Below are 19,340 nucleotides of genomic sequence, written 5' to 3' on the forward strand. Positions count from 1 at the left end.
TACACGTACTTTCTAGCCAGAGATCTTCGTTCTCCAGTAGGGAATCTAAATCTTGCATACTGTAACCGAAACGTCAGAGTTCGTTTAGGTGTTTCCTCTTCCGCTAAGCAGATTCCACGTAAAATATGTTTGTAATCCTTTAACTTGTCTTCCTCAATGCGTTGCACTAGGTGAATCTCGAAGTAACCATAATCATGAACATGTCGATCATTAGCGACCTCAAAGTTTTGAACAATGTCTGACCATTGAAAGAATTTCTGACGAATCAGTTCTCTTATACCATTCAGGTACCAGTGGTTAAAGATCTGGTGACGTATCGGATGCAATTGTTCTTTACGTTTGACTTGTATTTTGACCAGCTCTCGGTAAATGCGTTCTCTCAACTCCACAGGCAAAGCACGAATGTTCTCTTGTAAAGTATCCATGAATAGGTCATACTAAATCCTCTTTGGTCTGACACAAGAAATGTACTGTTTGCACAAACATGGTTTTAATTCATTGTCGAATCTAAATCGTTTCACCACTAATCTACACATTACAATTCGTTCAGAAGTTTCCTCTTTCACCAAGTTGACATTGCGTGAAAGATGTTGGTAATTCGTTAACTCTTCCTCTGGAATTCGATGCAGTACGTTTACAATGTAGTAGATAGAATCGTCAATACCAAACCATTCCTTTTTATAACCAGGAGGTCGTTGATCAATGTCTGTCCAATGGAACACTTTCAACTCAATCAGTCCTTGTATAGCCTGAAGGTACCAGTGGTTCAAACACCGGTGACGTAACGGATGCAATTGTTCTTTACGTTTCACTTGTATTTTGACCAGCTCTCGGTAAATGCGTTCTCTCAACTCCACAGGCAAAGCACGAATGTTCTCTTGTAAAGTATCCATGAACAAATTATTATGGTAAGAAGTTACTTCAATGTCTCGGTCCCACTAAAGGTAAGTAATGACAATTCGGTGACCATCGAGCATGTTCAACGTAGGCCGAATCTTGAGGTTCCCAGTGGTGAAGTGACACACCGCAACTGAAGCACTTGACTTTATCTCCTTCGCCCAAGTAGAAAAATCCGGCTCTGGCTAATTCTTCGGGGGTCGGTCCTCCCAGATACTTAGGCCATTTTCCTTTGAACGATTGAAGACGATTTTCAAAGTCGCAGTATTCCGACAAACGCACAGGAAACGAATATTCGTCTTTCACAGGTTCGTTTCGATGAGGGTTGGGTGACAGGAACAGGAGTTTGCTCAGGGCTGGATGACATCCGTAGGGAGGTAAACGTGAAGGTCGACATTCCCCTTTAAACCCGGTAAAATGTCTAATAGGACGAGCGGCATCACTTTCGCATCCCTCAGGTTTGACACGCACAGCATCACTTTCCATGATAGGGGTAGGGACACTAAAGTTCCCATGATGCTTTACGGCATCGCTCAGGTCACAACGTACAGCATCGTACCCATCGCAAGGCTCACAATCGCACTCGTCTGCAAACTCCGTTACGCAATTACAATGGTAACCACATGGACAATCGCAGTTTCCTTCCGGACATTTTCCGTCGCAATGCCTGGGTCTTATCCATCCAATATTAGTCACACTAGAGGAAGATACAACTTTTTTACAATCCCCAAACTGGAACGATGTCTCTTTCAAAGTATTCATCTTGTTCGCTCAGTCTTGGTAGTCACAATGAACTATCGATCTTGACCATAGCCCCTTTTTATACTAGTCGCAATGCAGTCTCCAGCTTGTACATCTTTCCTTTTTTACGTTTTTTCTGTCCTGTTCTGGAAGGTACCGTCTCTAAGGTACCGTCAACATTGTACCGTAGTGTGATGGGTGGAAAGGCCATAGAAAGGTAAGGGCAATGCGGAGACCATCGAGTATGCTCCAGAATAGCTGAATCTTTATAGATACATAGATCCATTCGTAACTTCAGTCCGCAAGCGAAACACTGTACCTCGTATCCCAATCCTGACTCAGGTCCCAAGTAGACAAATCCTGTTCTAGCTAAAACATGCGAAGAAGGTAATCCTTCCCTATCCGTAGGCCATTTCTGAAACGTGTCCAATCGACGGGCACAATCACAATAGTCAGGTAAGAAGACTGAAAAATGAGGGGGTTTGAACTTGGAGTTCTCATCGGGTTTCTCACTCGATTCTTGCTGTGACGAAGTCATCTTTCTGGTGACTATCCTCTTACAACCAATGTTTTATACCAACGTGTCCATACGGTAAGGTGAAATGATTGGGAAGTCGCACTCGCTTTTGGTATACAATTTGATAGACTTTTTCCAAGGGTCGACTGACGATGTGATGAGTGGGTAAACGTACAATCTTGTTCGGTTGATAGGTGGTCACTTTAAAGTTTGCATCCTCTCCCGATTGCAAGGCTTCTTTCAATACCCCAAAGTTGACCACTCGACTGGTACGATAATTCAGAGTCAGTCCTTTCACTTTGCACGTCGTGTGCACTTCTCCTTGTTTGTCACGGTATTCGTAGCCGTAATTTTTGGGACCGCCACTGACGAAACTTAGAATCTTGTCGTCGGCATGCTCGTCTGTCCAGTCTCCTAAACGGTCTCCTTCGATGTTAGGGTGATGTTGAATCGGGTGATGGATGTAAATGCAACTGTCCGTGTCAAAGTACAGGACGCGTTCTTCTAACAGTTCTAAAGCTTCGTACAATTTTAAGCGAGCATGGGCTGTCACGTAAGCCGCAATGATGACATTTCCAAAAGGGTCGTCTTGTACAAAGTCCAAATCTTCTTCGTAATTGACCAAGATCAAATTCTCTCGAACGACGTCCACGTGTTTCATGTATTTGGTTTTGTCGTGAATCATCTGGAAGTAGCGGGAAGGTTCTGTCAAATATTCCGTCTTGGGTAAACACAGTCGTTGTGCCATTTTACCCCACAAGCAATTTAACATCACTTTGGCAAACGATCGCCTGCCTTCGTTTTTCTCGATGTGGTCTAAAGTGATGCCTTCTTGTGCCCAGTATTTCTCTTTGAATTGTATTTGGTCTTCGGGAGTGTGACACCAGGAAGGATAGCCGCTGGCTTCTTGCTTCAGTTTCAAAAAGGCATCCACGTAGTCTGCGAAAATGCCTTTCTGAGTAGGGTCACCCTTGCGGTATTGTTGTGTCTTGGGAAAGTGGCAAATTTCGTACACTTCTAACAGTTGGTATCCCATGTCCAGAGCTTTGAACAATTCTACGCTGACCCAGGTTCCCGTCAAGGCCCGTTCTTCCTGGCTGTGATGACAAGGCTGGTCTTGGTTGCACGTTTCGGCACAAGTACGGCACAAGGGAAACATCAGTTTGCCTTGACAATGGTGAGGTAAGACGGGATGGTATAGGTTCGTGGGAGGCAAAACTTTACACTTGATCAAGCCTTCGTATTGTCGAATGTTTTCAGGTCGATGTGTTCCGTCAGCAATTGCGGGTGCCCTACAGGAAAGCGACAATATTTGCACACGTAGGGATACAGCGAACACACGTCCAAGTATTTGATTTCTTCTCCTTTCTCTTCGTCGGCTTGGTACAGCAAACAGGTGGCATTGGTCCTTCCTCCGTACAAACTATCCCTTGGGTTCAGCGGGTCCATGAACTGGTAACTTTCCACTTTAAACTCGGGATCGGTTTTCATACGGTGATCGTACTCGTGTTCCCACATTTCCACCACTTGGTATCCTTGCTGTTCTAACTTTAGGCGTCGCTGACAAGTATCCTGGTACAAGTCTTCCATGGTTCGTTGCAAAAACTGATTTTTAGTGCCACGGTCAGGGTAACAAACGGGACATCCGTGAAATAAGCAACCGTTAAACTCGTACACGATCTTGGGGTTTTCTAAGTCCCAGCCATCGACCGAATACGTTCCGATGGTCTTTTCACCCCCTCCGTTGCGGGCATGCTGAATCCACTTGTCTTCCTTGTCGCACAAGTAATGTAACCAACGTAGGGCTTTGACTCGATGAGCCACGCAGAAATTAGGGATGTGAATGCCAGTCTCTTGCATGCATTCGAAATCGAAAAAGATGAAATTGCCTTTCTTCTTGTGACCGTCCTCTTTCCCTGGTGGGGGTTGGTATATTTGCACGTAACATTCGTGTTCCAAGTCCACGATGTGGTGACAAATGTGACATTTTTTCTTTCCTGAACATGCGTGTGCCTTGGTATTATTGGTACGTATGACTTGTTCACACGTAGAGCACAATCTCAGGAGTTGACAAGCGCATTTCTTCTGTGAATCTTGCGTCTTCAGATGTTGTTGGTAACAGGTAGGGCTGACAAACGTGCGCAGACAAGTTGAACAAGGCACTGGTTCTTCGATCAGACAGGGTGAAGAGGCCAAACATCCTGGGCATTTCGATCCACAGTACTTGTGTTGCTCTCGATTGTTATAACCATAATCACATTTCTCACAATAATAACCGTATCCTAGGAATCCAGTGATACTGGTAATGGTATCGAAATGGCTATCGTGATGATAAACATGAATGTATTTTCCGTCCTTAAAGTCTTGGCCTCGAAACAACAGAGGTCCGCGCATTTCTTGAGGGTGCACTTTCAAGGTGTATCGTGGAGCTAGGGCATCTTGCAATTTTTGCATCTCAGGAATGCCACAGGGTGTGTCTTTGGACAGGCCAGCTTGTTGTAACAGGAGTTCTGCTTCCTTTCGTTGTTTGGCTCGGTCGGATTGTTGAATAGTTTTCCAGGTTCTTTTCCATTCTACCGTGTCGTTCTTGTTGGCATAGGTTCGTCCCACCACGATGGCACGGGCTAAACACATCTGGTCATGAGGGTTGTTAATTCGGACGAGACTTGTTTTGGTGTTGCGAAGGTCGTCCACCAATAACATCTTTTTGCGTCCTGTCCCTTGAGGAGGAGAGACGTGGGTCATGTCCAGTGTGGCTTTACCATCGGTGATGTCAAACTGGTCATTAGATTGTTGTACGTGTTGAATTTTGTCCATGACTTTGGAAGCGGTCAATTCTGCAGGGGTGCTAAACTCGATCCAAACAGGGGATTTCAAACCGTCGTGTTGTATGGAAAGTTTCAAGCGATCGTCTTCTTTGGGTTGACATTGTTGCTTGAGTGCAGTGAGCAAAGAATCCCACACCTCAGTGATGAACACTTCTGCTTTCTCTAACGGCACTTCAGCCTTGAAATCTTTAAACTTCACTGTGTATTTGTAAGCCGTGGTTCTAAATTTTCTAGAGGAGCGCTTTTCCGTCTCTCGAATGGAATAGTACTTTTCAGGGTTGACTAAGGGTGGTGAACTTGGTTTAGAGGGTTCGTATTCTGGTTCACTCATGTCTTCTTCAAAATCACTGGCATGAATTTGTGCCAAGATTTCAGCCCTGGTACGAGGCGATAGATCACGTTTCTGCCTCTTACTTTCTTCTTCTTCTTTCTTCTCGAATGAATTAGATCGTTTCATCTTGAAAGCAAAATGTCAAATGACTCAAGTTCAAACACCATGAGCTACTTTATAGTCATAGCAGACCAGCGTATATAAAAGGGTGCGTGTCTTGTCCTTTCACTATTCATTTCACTCTCAAGCCGAGCACAACGATGGAAGAGACTAACCAGATGGAACGTTTCGTCAGAGCTTTGCGAGGGGTCATTAGAAAATTCTCTTCAGACCAGCCTACGGACTACTCTCCTTCCTTTAGAGATAAAAGTCAAGATACTTGCTATATCTGTCAGAAGAAAGGGCATTGGTCTTCAGAGTGTCCAGACCGTCAAAAAAGAACAAAAACAGGGACTAAAAAAGACAAAAGTCAAGATACCTGTTATTATTGCAAAGAAAAAGGACATTGGTCTCCAGATTGCCCAAAAAAGAAACAAGAGGAGTCAGAAGAAAAGAGGGATTCTTCAGAAGAGAGGGATTCTTCGGAAGAAGAGAGGGATTCTTCAGAGGAAGAAGAGGAAGAAAAAAGACAATTCTATTTACAAGAGGCAAAGAAACAGGAGAAGAAGAAAAGAAGAAGGGAAGAAAATGAGGAAAAGACGGTGAAGAAATTCAAAAAACAGAGAGACTAAACAAGGAGAAAGAAGAAGTCAATGAACTTTTAATTAAAGTGTTGTGTTGTGAATTGTGAATTGGATTGTAAAAAAATGGATAAAAGAATAAATGAATGATATAAGGTAAGAGTCTTTTAGTTTTGATTTTAAAATAAGAACGTACACTCACGCACTCATACACAGACAAGTAGTAAAAGGGTAAAATGGGTGGGGTTTTTTTGAGTTATTGGCAAATTGAAATTGTATTTCTTTTCGAGAAATGTGGGTGGCCCTGAAAAGGGCCTTTTTTCTCTTTATGGTGTAGGGGTGAGTTTAAGCAATCGACTTTAACTGCCTTATGCCTTTGCCACGGCCAAGGCCTACTTCTGGACTGCGTAATGTTGATGATGATGATAATGATTGGGTTGAAATCACTAAGGGTGGTACGGTAGGCATAGTCACAGGGTTGACGTGTTTAGCTCGGGAAGGTCGTATTCTCTTCGGTCGTGATAAAGAAGTCTGATACATTTGTTTCAGACTTCTTAACTCCGCTAAAATGTCCAACAGTACCGTGACCGTTTGATTTTCACCCTCTTGTTTCTTTGTTGCTACTTCTTCTTGCTGTTGTTGCTGTTGTTTTTTTCTTACCTCTTCTTCTTGTTGCTGTTGCTGTAGGAGAAAAGCCTGTTCCGCTTCCTTTTGTCGTTGTATAAATTTCTCCAATTCTTCTTTCTGTCTCTGTCTAAAATTCTCCACTTGCGGTAATGAAGAAGGTAACGAAGGTTCTGGAACAAATTCTTGCGAGGAGAGAAAATCCACAAAATCCCAATTCACCTCTTCTGAAAGTAAGTCCGGGTTCCCTTGGGCAGTCTCCCCTGTTGGTGCACCCCAATGGATCGTTTTCTGAGTTTCCGTCATGTTGAATCACTGTCGCATAGATTGACTGCACACAAGCGCTAGCAAATCTATATAGACTACGTGACGTCACAGACTGCTCTCTTCGGATTGGATGCGGGCTGACTGAATTTCGTAACGCGTGTTCGGATTGGTGAATGAACTCAATCCGTTTCAATCCTACCTGTACCTATAAATAAGCGCAGTTCAGTGCATTGATTCACCTGTTCTCGTCGCTTCAAGATGTGGACCACAGTTGAGTCATCCACCCTTGTGTCTTCCTTGATGTTTCGGACAGACTTGCTCATGTATGTCCGATCCAAGTGGACCGTTGTCCACAGGACAAACACCAGCCTGTGGATACGTAGGATTTACGTGGAGAGGCAAGGATGCCTGAAAAGAGTGCTGGTTTACGGGCCAACAGTGAGACGCAGCCTAAGGACAAGAAGAAGACCAATGCGGTGTCCTTTATGTTAATGAATACATTAACATAAACCCAAAGGCCCTTTTCAGGGCCAGCCATATTTCTCGAAAAGAGATAGCCTTTGAATTGCCTACCCCTTTCTTTAAAATTTAAATTTAAATTTAAATTTAAAAAAAATTTTAAAACAAAAAATCCCATGTTCAATTCCCCTTGACGCTAGATTGTCCCACGATTTATTCCCATGTTAAATTCCCCTTGACGCTAGATTGTCCCACGATTTTTCTCCATGTTAATTTTCCATTGACGCTGGATTGTCCCAAGGGTTTTTTTAATGCTAATTCCTATTGACGCTAGGGTATCCCCTTTCACTACTCAGATAATATGGTAAAGCTTGCTAGTCTTCTTTGTGATTATAGAAATGTAGTGTTGCTTTTGGCGTCACCGAACTCGCAATGTCCTTCTTGAATTTATTATATTGGCAACTAAAGCGAACAGGCGAAACTTCTCTGGTAGGATTTCCATGTTTTCAGCCATGTCCACTGTAGATCTCTACTGTTTTGTTTTGGTTGTTGTTGCTGTTCAAAACAACTCTGTGAATATTGAGTGAGGATATCTTGTAAATTTCAATCTTATTGAGCATGGTACAAGTGACGCCCAGCTTTATGCGATTGACACTAACTTGTAATAATAAAATCTACTATAATTTGTTCAAGCTGCACAGGACAAGAACTATCATTGAGAGCTGGTATGGGCTGCCAATCTGCGTTCTACAGCGGCATGGAGTACCATAGTAGACACTGGCACGATCACACAAATACGCATTTAGTATATGTGGTTTATTTCTTAATTTTATTATTAATATACAAAATTCGCTCTCATCTAACTTCTATGCCCACGTTTACTTCCTTAGTTTGTGGTTCAATGATATATCATGTTTCCGTTAGTTTAATAAAATTAATGGGCCTTTAATAAAACCTTTTGATTACATTTTGATGCCTTATTGTAGGTAATTTTTTATATACACCAAGAGCCGTAGCCAGTCTTCAAACCGCTTTGGTGGCCTAAGAACGTCCGCCTCCTATGCGGCAGGTCGCGGGTTCGAACTACGGTCGAGTCATGCCATGGACTTTTAAAATATTAATAGCAACTGCCTCGCTTGGCGCACAGCATTAAGAGTTTAGTGTTAGGATTGGTCGGCCTGGTGTCAGGATAATGTGACTGAGGGGGACATGATACTACATGTCTGCGGCATTATGCCCCATTGCTAAACATCACTTTAATTGCCACAGTGCAGATATTGTAGCAATATGACTGGAAACTTGTTAAAGCTACGTTAGAAATCAAAATCGATCTCTCAAAAACACAAACACATACACACACGCAATCGTTAAATCTTAAGTTTTGATCTTTCAAATAAAACATCTAAAATGTAAGATCTGCATAATGCAGAATATCTCTCTTTTTCTCTCTCTCTCTCTCGAGTCTCTCTCTCTCTCTCTATCTCGATAGATAGAGATAGATAGATAGATAGACAGATAGATAGATGGATGAATGGATGGATAGATAGATAGATAACGGGTTAACTAACCACCCTTACCACCCACCTCGTAATTTATAACGCAGTCAACAAATATATAAACAAACTGAAAATGTCACACTACCTGTCTTCACTTCGAAAACAAGCTTTCGGACATGAATAGAAAGATTATAAAATATCTGCCACATACGTAACCCAGTGTTATAGCTGTACCGTAATCTGCTATTACAAGACATGATACAGAATAATACTAATATAATCTGTTCTAAAATTTCACTCAGACACGTACACACACTCATGCATGCACAACCCTACTAACAGTAGTATCTTCCTTTGACAGTTTAGTGTATTATGGGTTTGCATTTTCGTCATCCTAGCGATAGCACAACCCAAGTTCAACGCTATGCGTTTGTATCATCCTGACAATTGGTCTGATTGGAACTAATTGCTGGATGAAATGGTAGATAATATGACAAAATAATCATGTGTGTAATGTATACATAGAGCTCATCCAAAAGCGATGCGGAAGTAACTCTTTGTCAGAAAGTCCAACACATACGTTCTACTAGAGTTTTTAAACTGTAAACAGTGTTAATGATGCGATTATCATTCACGCATTACAGAACAATTCTTAGATACAATGGTTTATTTGTAATCATATAAAATATCTGCTTTGAGAAGTTTATTTTCCACTTATGAGACTTATTTAATTTAAACATACATTATATGTAACGATTTGTGTTACTATATATATATATATATATATATATATATATATATATATATATATATATATATTTATATATATATATATATATATATATATATATATATATATATATATATATATATATATAAAAATTAGCGGGAATATGCAGTATCAAATTAAGTACATGTGATAAATCATGTAAGCCAAATAATTACACTTAATATGAAATTGCAACATTTAAAAAGGCCTCATACCGCCACAGCTAGAATATAATAGCACATTAATGCATTAATGACCTGAACAAGCCTTTTTAGAACATTTTTCTGGAGAAAACTGTCAACCTTTCCGTAAGATGTTTACAAGCAAGCTGCGTATTAAAGCATGTAAAAGGCATGCATGTTTCGCGCATGCTTAAGTAAACTTTGATGTATATTAGGAACAATTATATTGCTACTTCCGTTCCTGATAATTAAATATATTGTGTACATTCAAAGTAAATCGATTGGTGCCACTTCTCAACTTGTAAATATGGTGTTTCTAACTGCGATTAATATTTAACAGTTCGATTAATGTAAGATTGACACAAAACAGAAGACTCTGCTTTGATGCATTTGCATAAATTACTTTTTCAAAGCAACCACTTATTTGGTCAGACATCAATGATACAAATTTTTAAAATTACTATATATAATTTTTAAACATGAACTATATTCCATTCTCTAATTATTGCATGCAGAGAAGATTTGTGAAATATATATTTTGCCCAAACAAGAACTAAAGATACACAGCTGAGATGAATGCTTTGTTTTATCTTACACTTTTATGAAGATTGGCACAATTATACGACTGAAAATGTAGTCATGGAATAAGAATACTTCACCGTATTGCCTTAACAAATTACTTAAACCGAAAACATCCAGACGGAATGAAATACAAGAAAACCACTATGCCTAAACCTGTAGGGGCATAAAACGTCAGCTGAAACTTCCACGAATGGATAACTGACATTAGTTGGTGTCTGAATCGTTGTATTAAATAAATTCAGATTTGAAAATCAATTCAGAACTTTGAAAAATTACATATCTACTTAAAGTCGATTGTCGAAGTAAACTGAAATTAAGAAGCTATTATAAATACAGAATGAATGAAGGAGTAACAAAATACTGAAAGAATTCTTTAAAAGGGGGTTTAAACAAATTTTTAAATGAATATAGAGGATTGAAGCACAATGTGTTCCATGATTAATGTAAAGTTTTATCATTCAATTGTTATAGTATAAAAAGAAACTCGCACTAAAACAACAAAATACCTTGAGAATATACAAGAAAGAAAAAATATGTTAACTATTTTAAGATTCTTATGTGCTACTCGTCCAAATGAAGGAAAAAACCTTATGATAGAAAATGTACAAAAGTGTGCATAATCACTCAAAATTAACATATGTACATGTTTTGGCACTAATTTATAACATTATGTTATACTATAAATGAGCTAAAAATTGCGCAACAACGGTTGCAGGCATTGGTGTTGTATCTGAATATTACTTACAAATAGCAGACAGGCAGTAGCAAGTGCCTATAGAACACAATAAGTAATACGTTTGCCTCATGCAAAACATTTGCATTTATGCTAAACTATAGACAAAGATGTCATAACAATTTGACAGAGCTTTAATAACGAAACCTACCATTCGCATAACGTTGTCCCATAACTAAAGAATTGTCTTTTATTTACTTTATTTTTGTAATTATATGTGTTTTGTGTCTTCTTTTAAAAGCACAACATTGCATGAAAAACTGAAGGATGGGATTTTTATAGAATCTGAAATTTGAAAGTGCCTATATATTCTGCTCGAAAGCCGAATCTTCAGATTTAACAACATAATGATTCTCACACAGTTTATAGTCAGTTCAATCAGCTATTAATGTTGCTTTCATTTTAATATAATGTGTGTATGCATTTTCTAACATGTGATGAAAGGAAAATCACGTTTAATTGATAAATTTTCCGTCATATACTCGAATATCAAAGTTATGCTGTTCGGTAGTCATTGTTTAAATGCAACGCTAAAATGTATTTGAACAAGCGGCACATTCACTCCTTAGGGTTCAAAAGCTATATATACGATGCATTGTTAACAATGTTCAATGTAAAAAAAGCTCAATGGAGGTTCATTGTAAAAAAAAAACTCAATGGAGGATCATGACCGCCTTTACATTTATATCCCCACGTTTTGTAAATTTACCTGGAAATGGATTAATAACTCTGTGTGTTTAGTTATTCTTCGTTTACATGTAGAGTAAAATGTCGTAATCAGCAATCTAAATATTAACAAAATTTCCTTTTCCTGACATATTTATATATCATCGCATAACGGAATCTACCCACTACTAATACTATATCCAATTTAATGATAATATATTTTTGTAAGGTGTACCAACAAACTGAATCATTTCCATATTATCATCCAGCAAAACAAACAATTAAGCATAGAGATAAATATGATCTGGATTTATATGCAGTTTTCAAACTCATGTGTGTGTGTGTGTGTGTGTGTGTGTGTGTGTGTGCGATGTTTTTTTTAAACACTTGACGTATGTCTATAGATCTTTGCTGGACCAGGGTTGTCGATCTACTGAATTATACGTCGACTCTTGGCACATACCTGATCAGATGCAGCTAACAGAATATTATTAAATCAGATTGATCGTTACATTAACTTGGGACAAAGTTGGGAATGATCACTGATGCCTCGGGAGACTAACGACACAATAAATTTAAGTTTCTCTCGTTTAGTCCGTTCACATATACATTTTTCTTTAAAGACAAGAGACGTGAATATCATAGAGGTTCCTATATTAAATCCATAGCGTATTACATAAAGAACTTTCTCAATGACCAATTGATGTTGCTGGTTACGGGCAGTTACTTTTTCATTCTGAAGGGGCTACTCGTTCATAATTGTGTTTCGGCTAGTTATATATGTCAAAATATGAAGTGAGCTAAGATGTGGCTAGGCAAAATGGTTCAGGGTAAAACCACGAAGATTTTAAAATACTCGCGTAATTATTCCAGTCACGGTTATGCTTGTTTATGACTCTTTATTGTTTTCCATTAATGTGGGGGACTGGGATATTTTTCGGGTAAGGCGAGTTTTACACTACTGCTGAACAGTAATTTGACAACTTGCGTAGCATACAAATCCCGTTTGAACCTCAAATTTCTACTGATATCAAAACCAATTTATTAACTGCTTAAAGATAATTTCTTTTCTAAATTTTCATGTAAGTTGTGACTATTTATGTCAGAGCTAAAATAAATATGGCAATATCCATACCAATCGGACACCAAAGATTTACTTCGTCTATATGGTCAGTATGTTTCGAGCAACTTCTGACTATTCAGCATGGTGATAAGCATTTCCAATATGTCTCCACTACAAGTCATCATAACGACACAATCAAGACGATGCTTGCATTACTTTAAACATATGTATGCCAATTTTCATTTTCTACGAAGAACATGTATTTGACTGTGCTCCTGTCTTTAAAAAGTGATTAAATGTTTTGAGTTTGGGAACCATCGTGTATTCCCTACATTTCGGTTTTTGTCCCAATCACGAAAGAATAACAGTGAAAATAAGTTCTGCAGGTAACATAAGTTTGCATCTGATATGACTATACACAGTATAGATTGCAATGCATGAACAGACATTGGTCTTAGTGTGATTCAATCAAATCCTTAAAAATACTCAAGAAAAAGACAGTAAATAAAAATTACATGATCAAGACGGTTACGGTTTCCACAATAGTGACACATTTATGACAAACTTAGAACTGTTCAGTCCTTATTCAGCTATTGTAAAAATGATTGCTATTCAAACGTTGTTAATATTCTTCTGCTCTTGAGAAAATGGTGTTAATGATTTAGCTACACATGATCGGCATAAGAGTCTAGACTGGAATCTTGCCCAAGATCTCAGAATGGGAATAATGCGTAGGACATGAAGTGGGCTGTGTTTATCTTGTGCCTGCAAATAAACATAAAATAAACAGACGAGAAACACTGTTGCGGAATCTTCCATTTCCTCATAAATAATCAATATTCAATATGTGACCTATTTTCAATAAAATACGTGCTGGTTGTGTAAGATTCTATATAAACCTAAAGTCTTTAAAAACTTCTCAAAAAATTACAACAAGTCTTTTGTCACTAAAATGAGAAATAAAGATAGATACTTGAGCCCAGGATGGTGTCACGTAGTAGTGTACTAATACGCGTTTTAGATTTTTGTTACCGATCTGAGTCGACACCTTCTATACCCCATGACTTTACCCTCTCATCGCTCGCGGTTGAAGCACGAGTGTATTCCAATGGGTGGTCACCCTTGTATGTCCCGCGCAAGAACACATCCCCTCCTCCTCTTCCCCAGGTATAGTTCGTTGAAGGCATCGGCGACCGTTTTCTCAATTTTTACCGCATGCAGATTGATTTCCTCTTTTGCATCTTCTACGTGGTTTTGTATTTGTTCGCAGTCACCTAAAAGTTTCCATTTTCGCCAACACAGAACTTGAACTCGACCGTGGTAACTGTTTGATCTTCGTAATTAAATTATTTAACCAGCGCCGAATAAGACTACTGCTGCAACCGATATAGCTCCGACGGCAAATCCAACTTTGCACCTATGATAGTTGCCGTGGTGGCAATTGCAACAACACCAAGACCAAGAGTGGTCCGGCGACGATGCCGCATATAGTATCTGCAACAACACGCGCGCGCTGGTATTTAGCGAGTGCGACATATGTTGGTGATTTCATCTTGCAGCTATTGTTCTGCGTCATTATTTTTCTCGTAAAAAGTCTTGAGGGTCCATCACTGTTCTTCTATTTTTAATGTCACCGCTAGACTAGCAGACCTTGACCAGACGCTTCACAGCCGGGCGAAAACACATATACACTTCCAAACAAGTATTTATCTGACATGTTACAACTTTCATGCAATAATAAAAATTATTATCCTCAAGATTATTTACATCTCCGGCGACTTTTTGCACGCTATTAGGTTTGCCTAGAGCTGCATTCATTAAACTCCTATGTGGTGTCGTAAACGATCGCTCGCTTCTGTAATCGAACTGTCAGACGGACAAGTGCGTCTTTGGTGAATGTCAGTCTGGGATTTTCTTTAACCGGTTGAGCCAAGTATGGTTCAATATAATTAACGAGGTATTTTATCGTTGTAGATTTGATGGTGTAGAAACAATCGATGGATGCTTTCCGGTCCAACTGTATAGTCAGGGATCTTGCGGTTTGCGTGTTAATACTATGATTCCCAGTTGTCCTCAAGTAGGTATTGATATATCAGGGTGGTCCCAACTGTCGGTTTCTATTTGGCCCTCGGCGAGATTATATTTGAGCGTATACGAAGGTCTGTTAACTCCATTTTCACGCACCCTTCAGAACTCCGGACCAAGAGAATCACAGCAATGCATCTGGAACCGCTGCCAATAGTATTAGTTACATGCGCGATGAAGTACACGTCAACCACAAACTGCTCGTACAAGTCGAGACACTAAAGAGAAAAGTAATAAATCGGGTACAACATATTGAAGTCTTTCTGGCAAAGTTACAGAACCGTATCGACGTTTTGGTCCCGACGCAAGTACGACCACAGCTTGTGATATGCACGTGCAACAGGATCGGTTTTGAAGTCAAGGAACATTTCATCCAAAGGTTCTTGATGATCTGTTATGAAAATTCAGACACACCTACGTGTTCAAATATCATGACATTATGCTCTTGCCCTACGTTCACCTGAGCCGTAATCTGGAATAGCACAAGCACGTGTCGTGGTGAGCTGATACCTTGTTTACCATGAAAACTGCTAAACGTGTTCTTCTGTCGAGTCTGTGATGAGCGCGAGAAACAATAGCAATGATATGCCTTCAGACCCCATGAACGACCACAAACGTGATTCTGTAATCAGAAATGAATCTATCACAGGCATGTACAACAATAATTTCTATAACACAAGTTTGTCAGTTGCAAAACCCCACGGCTTCAAATCCTACCGTTGTCGGAGTTGTCCTTTCTGGTTAATATGACTGTGTATGGTACCATATATAGCCTTGCAGACATGCCTACAAAACCCGAAATATGTGACTAGGTGGAATCGCACAAGAAAACAAAATGTGAATCAACTAAGTTGTGCTCGACGCTGAGCAAATCCTAGGCTGTAATTGGAATGATAAAATGTTAAATCTTATACAGCTAAATCGGTGGGGGAGGAGGATTCGCATAATTGTTGCTGTATCTGGCAAGTACCAAAATCGACGACTTTGTGAAGAATTGATTCGATTCCCTTTTCTGTCGATGAGATAGCTTGCGATGATGAATAACGACACTATTCCTTTGTTGACAAATATAACCTTGCCTGCATCAGGGTAATTAGTATGCTCGGCCTGTACACGTTTTTCATCAATTTCCAGGAAAACCTCAGACGGGAGTAAGTATCTAGAAGTAACGTGCACTTGTAATGATATTCTTGAATGTTGATCAGGGTCTAAGGCTGTAAACGAATAATGCTGAAAATCTCTGACGCTTCAATCTGTCAACATATGAGAGTGAATTTCCAACATGAAATCGAATACGTCTTTGAGATGTGCCAGTGTGAAACTGTATACGTCGTCGGTATCGTATAACACCTTTCTGTAAGGTTGACCGGCGCAAACATATGCCAAAACGCATCGCACGAAATGTTGATAGCACACCAAATCCAATAAGTGTTTGCGAGGACGTTTCAGTCGATTACTCAAAATATTACCAACATGTTACAGTTGTCCCGGATCACTTCGGGCATGTTTGTCTACCGTTATGTCACAGATCACGTATAAGTTTGTGTGTCAGCCCCTAGAGGGTCAAGCCGGTCAAGCATAACATCATCGTGCACAACAAGAGTATGCACAAACTGAATCGAAGTCGTCAATGGTGAAAGCTTCTTCAATTGTTTAAAAAAACCTGGAAAGAAGCCCGACGACGCAAGAGCCTACGTGAAATAACTGAGTACGTCATAACACTTATGACCGTCCGCGGATGGCGCAATCACGTACATCCGATTCCACGTGAAACGTCATGATCATATTAGAACCAGGTGAGTTTTTTTATCTCCGACTGGAACAATAATTAACGCACGAATCTAGCTTGGAAGCATGGAACAATACTTGGGCAGCTGAGACTTTTCCTAACCAAGAATTCAATAACGGAGAAATTTTCGGCTGATTTACCATTCCTGACGATGTCATTTAAATGTCATCTCTTGAAACGATTTATCATGCCTTCATCCGGTGTGCATTTCCGCGCATGAAGAATACCGCGATTCTGACAAAGATTCGAACACGTAATAACAGAACCATACATGCAGTGACAGAACCTCAATTGTTGGAACTTGCGCCAAATGTGGAGCAAAGACGTTTTTGTTCAATAGCTGTCGGCGAAAACGTCTAACTTTCCGGTTCAGCGGGAAATAATGTTTTGACAGTGTTATCACTGCTGCGACACTGTAGAGTGAATATCCTGGTGAAACACATATCAAGGGATACAATTACTCCGGTACTAGAACAGTGATGCATATGCAAGTGGATTCCAGTGAAAGATAAGAGCCCGGAGAAGAATATGTAAACCGAGTCAGTCGATGCAACATATTTCCGGCATCTAACGATATCCATCACATCAACGCGCCGACATGGACTTCATCCATGATTCAAACGAGATCGCATGACCAGTCAACGGAGAAAAAATAGCCAGGTGAGCCATCAAAGGAGGCCAAGAATGTTCTCGGTGGAAAAATTTCACTCATTGGAAAGAAGTCTCCATATTACAAGCTTAGACGTGTAGCTGACCTTGATAATAACTGTCTGTGCGGTTATTGAAGGGGTGAAGTCACCTTGTGAAATTTGTGAGCTCGGCAGAGTCAATCTCAACATCGCTCGAGCAATGTCAGTAACTCCAACTCTATGCAGATTTACGAGAACAATGCAGCCCAGACATTTCCTGGCGACGAGAAGCTGCACAAGGGATCAATCTTGCAAACGCGCATGACAGTATAGCGCAAAGCTTCAAAGACATCCGCTATCATTACTTCGTTGGTTCAGGTATTTAGTACAGCCAATATACGTGTCTTGTCAATGTTAATTACGGAGGCGTTTAAGCAGCCACAAACGAGCCACTAGGGTACCAAACGACATCCTAGACTATTCAGAGGAGATTTTTTAAAGGACTTCATGTCAAAGAATTATGAGAGCCTAAAAGATACTGTAATTAACGCATACAGTATATAGTCAGATTTGACTTTCAGTTGCCTGGGCATCCTATCCTGAGCTCGACATATTCTAGAATGTAAAGAAAAAATATTAAAATATTAAAACCGCGAACGTGATTCGAACCTGGAATGTCTCGATGCGACATGACACGCTAAACCATTAGACATATATATCTGAAAAGAATTAATATTTAAACTTAATAGCGCTTGCAAAAACATACGCTATGCTCCTCCTATCCATAAGAAACCAAATCCATAATCACTAAATAGCGCATTCACCAAGAAAACTTCGATTCGCTTTCAGATGAGCGTTAGGCTGCTGAAGATTTTAATCCCCAAAAAATTCCTCGATAATTCTTCGAGAATTAATGGAATGCAAATCAAAGATCTAGATCGGACTATGTTATTAACAAAAACTTAAACTTAATGAGTCAGCCATTATAACTGCAGACTGAACAATAACTATACTGGATTCCAGCCAGAAGGATTTTCCCGCTCGAGACGCTCACAGTTGATCACCCATAGGAATAAACTTGCGTCACAAGTCACGAGGCATACAAGCTGTTGACCAGAACTGGCAACGAAAATAGTAAGCACCTATTACACTGGACAACAAATTTTTACAAAAGTCATGTTACTGAAATAAAATTAGTCAATTCTTATCAATTTTTATGTGCTGAACACGAATATGACAGTCAAATTGCAAAATTGGCTCTAGTTTTTTTGTAATCTGCAAGAAATTAATGTTTACATAACGAAATGCATTCCAATAGTAAAAGGTCAACTGTAATAGCCTACCTATAAAAAATCAAGTCATTGACTACATCTTAGATTTCTTCGCCTGTCTCTTGTACAGCTGTTCGGGAGCATCTCTGAGGAGTGTCCAGCAGTAGTCAGCCAGCATTGTAGTGGACCATTTTCCCTGGTATCTTTGTTCCATTGTTGCGATATCTTGATGAAAACGTTCGCCGTGTTCATCACTAACAATACCACAGTTGCTAGGAAAGAAATCCAAATGGGAATGAAGGAAGTGAATCTTTAGAGACATATTGCAGCCAAGTTTCTTATACTTCATCAACATGTCTTCTACTAGTTCCTTATAGTTTTCTGCCCTAACATTTCCGAGGAAGTTTGTAGAAACTAGGCGAAAAGCATTCCATGCTTGTTTCGCGTCACCTTCCAGCAAGTTGTTGAACCGGTCATCTTTGAAAAGCTCTCGAATCTGAGGACCCACAAAAACTCCCTCTTTAATCTTTGCTTCGCTGAGTCGAGGGAATTTTTCATGCAGGTATCGGAATGCTGGCAAAGTCCGGTCAATGGCTTTCACGAAGTTCTTCATCAAACCTAGTTTGATGTGAAGGGGTGGTAGCAAGATTTTCTGAGCCTCAACCAGAGCTGGGTGTTGGATATTCTTCTCTCCAATGGCTACATTCTGCCTGTGAGTCCATTCCTTCCTC

At 39.7% G+C, this 19,340-nt stretch overlaps 1 protein-coding gene across 6 annotated transcripts in view; it reads right to left on the reverse strand.

The window, feature by feature from the left end:
* Nucleotides 1-9,731: 9,731 nt before the first annotated feature.
* Nucleotides 9,732-19,340, reverse strand: part of LOC149794364 (uncharacterized) — a 78,481-nt gene continuing 68,872 nt past the window's right edge. For 5 of the 6 annotated variants that reach the window (XM_089968532.1, XM_089968531.1, XM_089968534.1 and 2 more), the window contains one exon: nucleotides 13,460-13,600. In XM_089968532.1, the coding sequence (XP_089824658.1) occupies nucleotides 13,590-13,600 (11 nt within the window). In that variant the 3' untranslated portion in view covers nucleotides 13,460-13,589. Of the gene's footprint in view, nucleotides 13,601-19,340 lie in introns of all 6 variants that reach the window. The other variant, XM_089968535.1, reaches the window with a different exon arrangement.

Source organism: Sinohyriopsis cumingii, chromosome 8, assembly GCF_028554795.1.
Source record: "Sinohyriopsis cumingii isolate HCF-2022 chromosome 8, ASM2855479v2, whole genome shotgun sequence".
Taxonomy (NCBI): Eukaryota; Metazoa; Mollusca; class Bivalvia; order Unionida; family Unionidae; genus Sinohyriopsis; species Sinohyriopsis cumingii.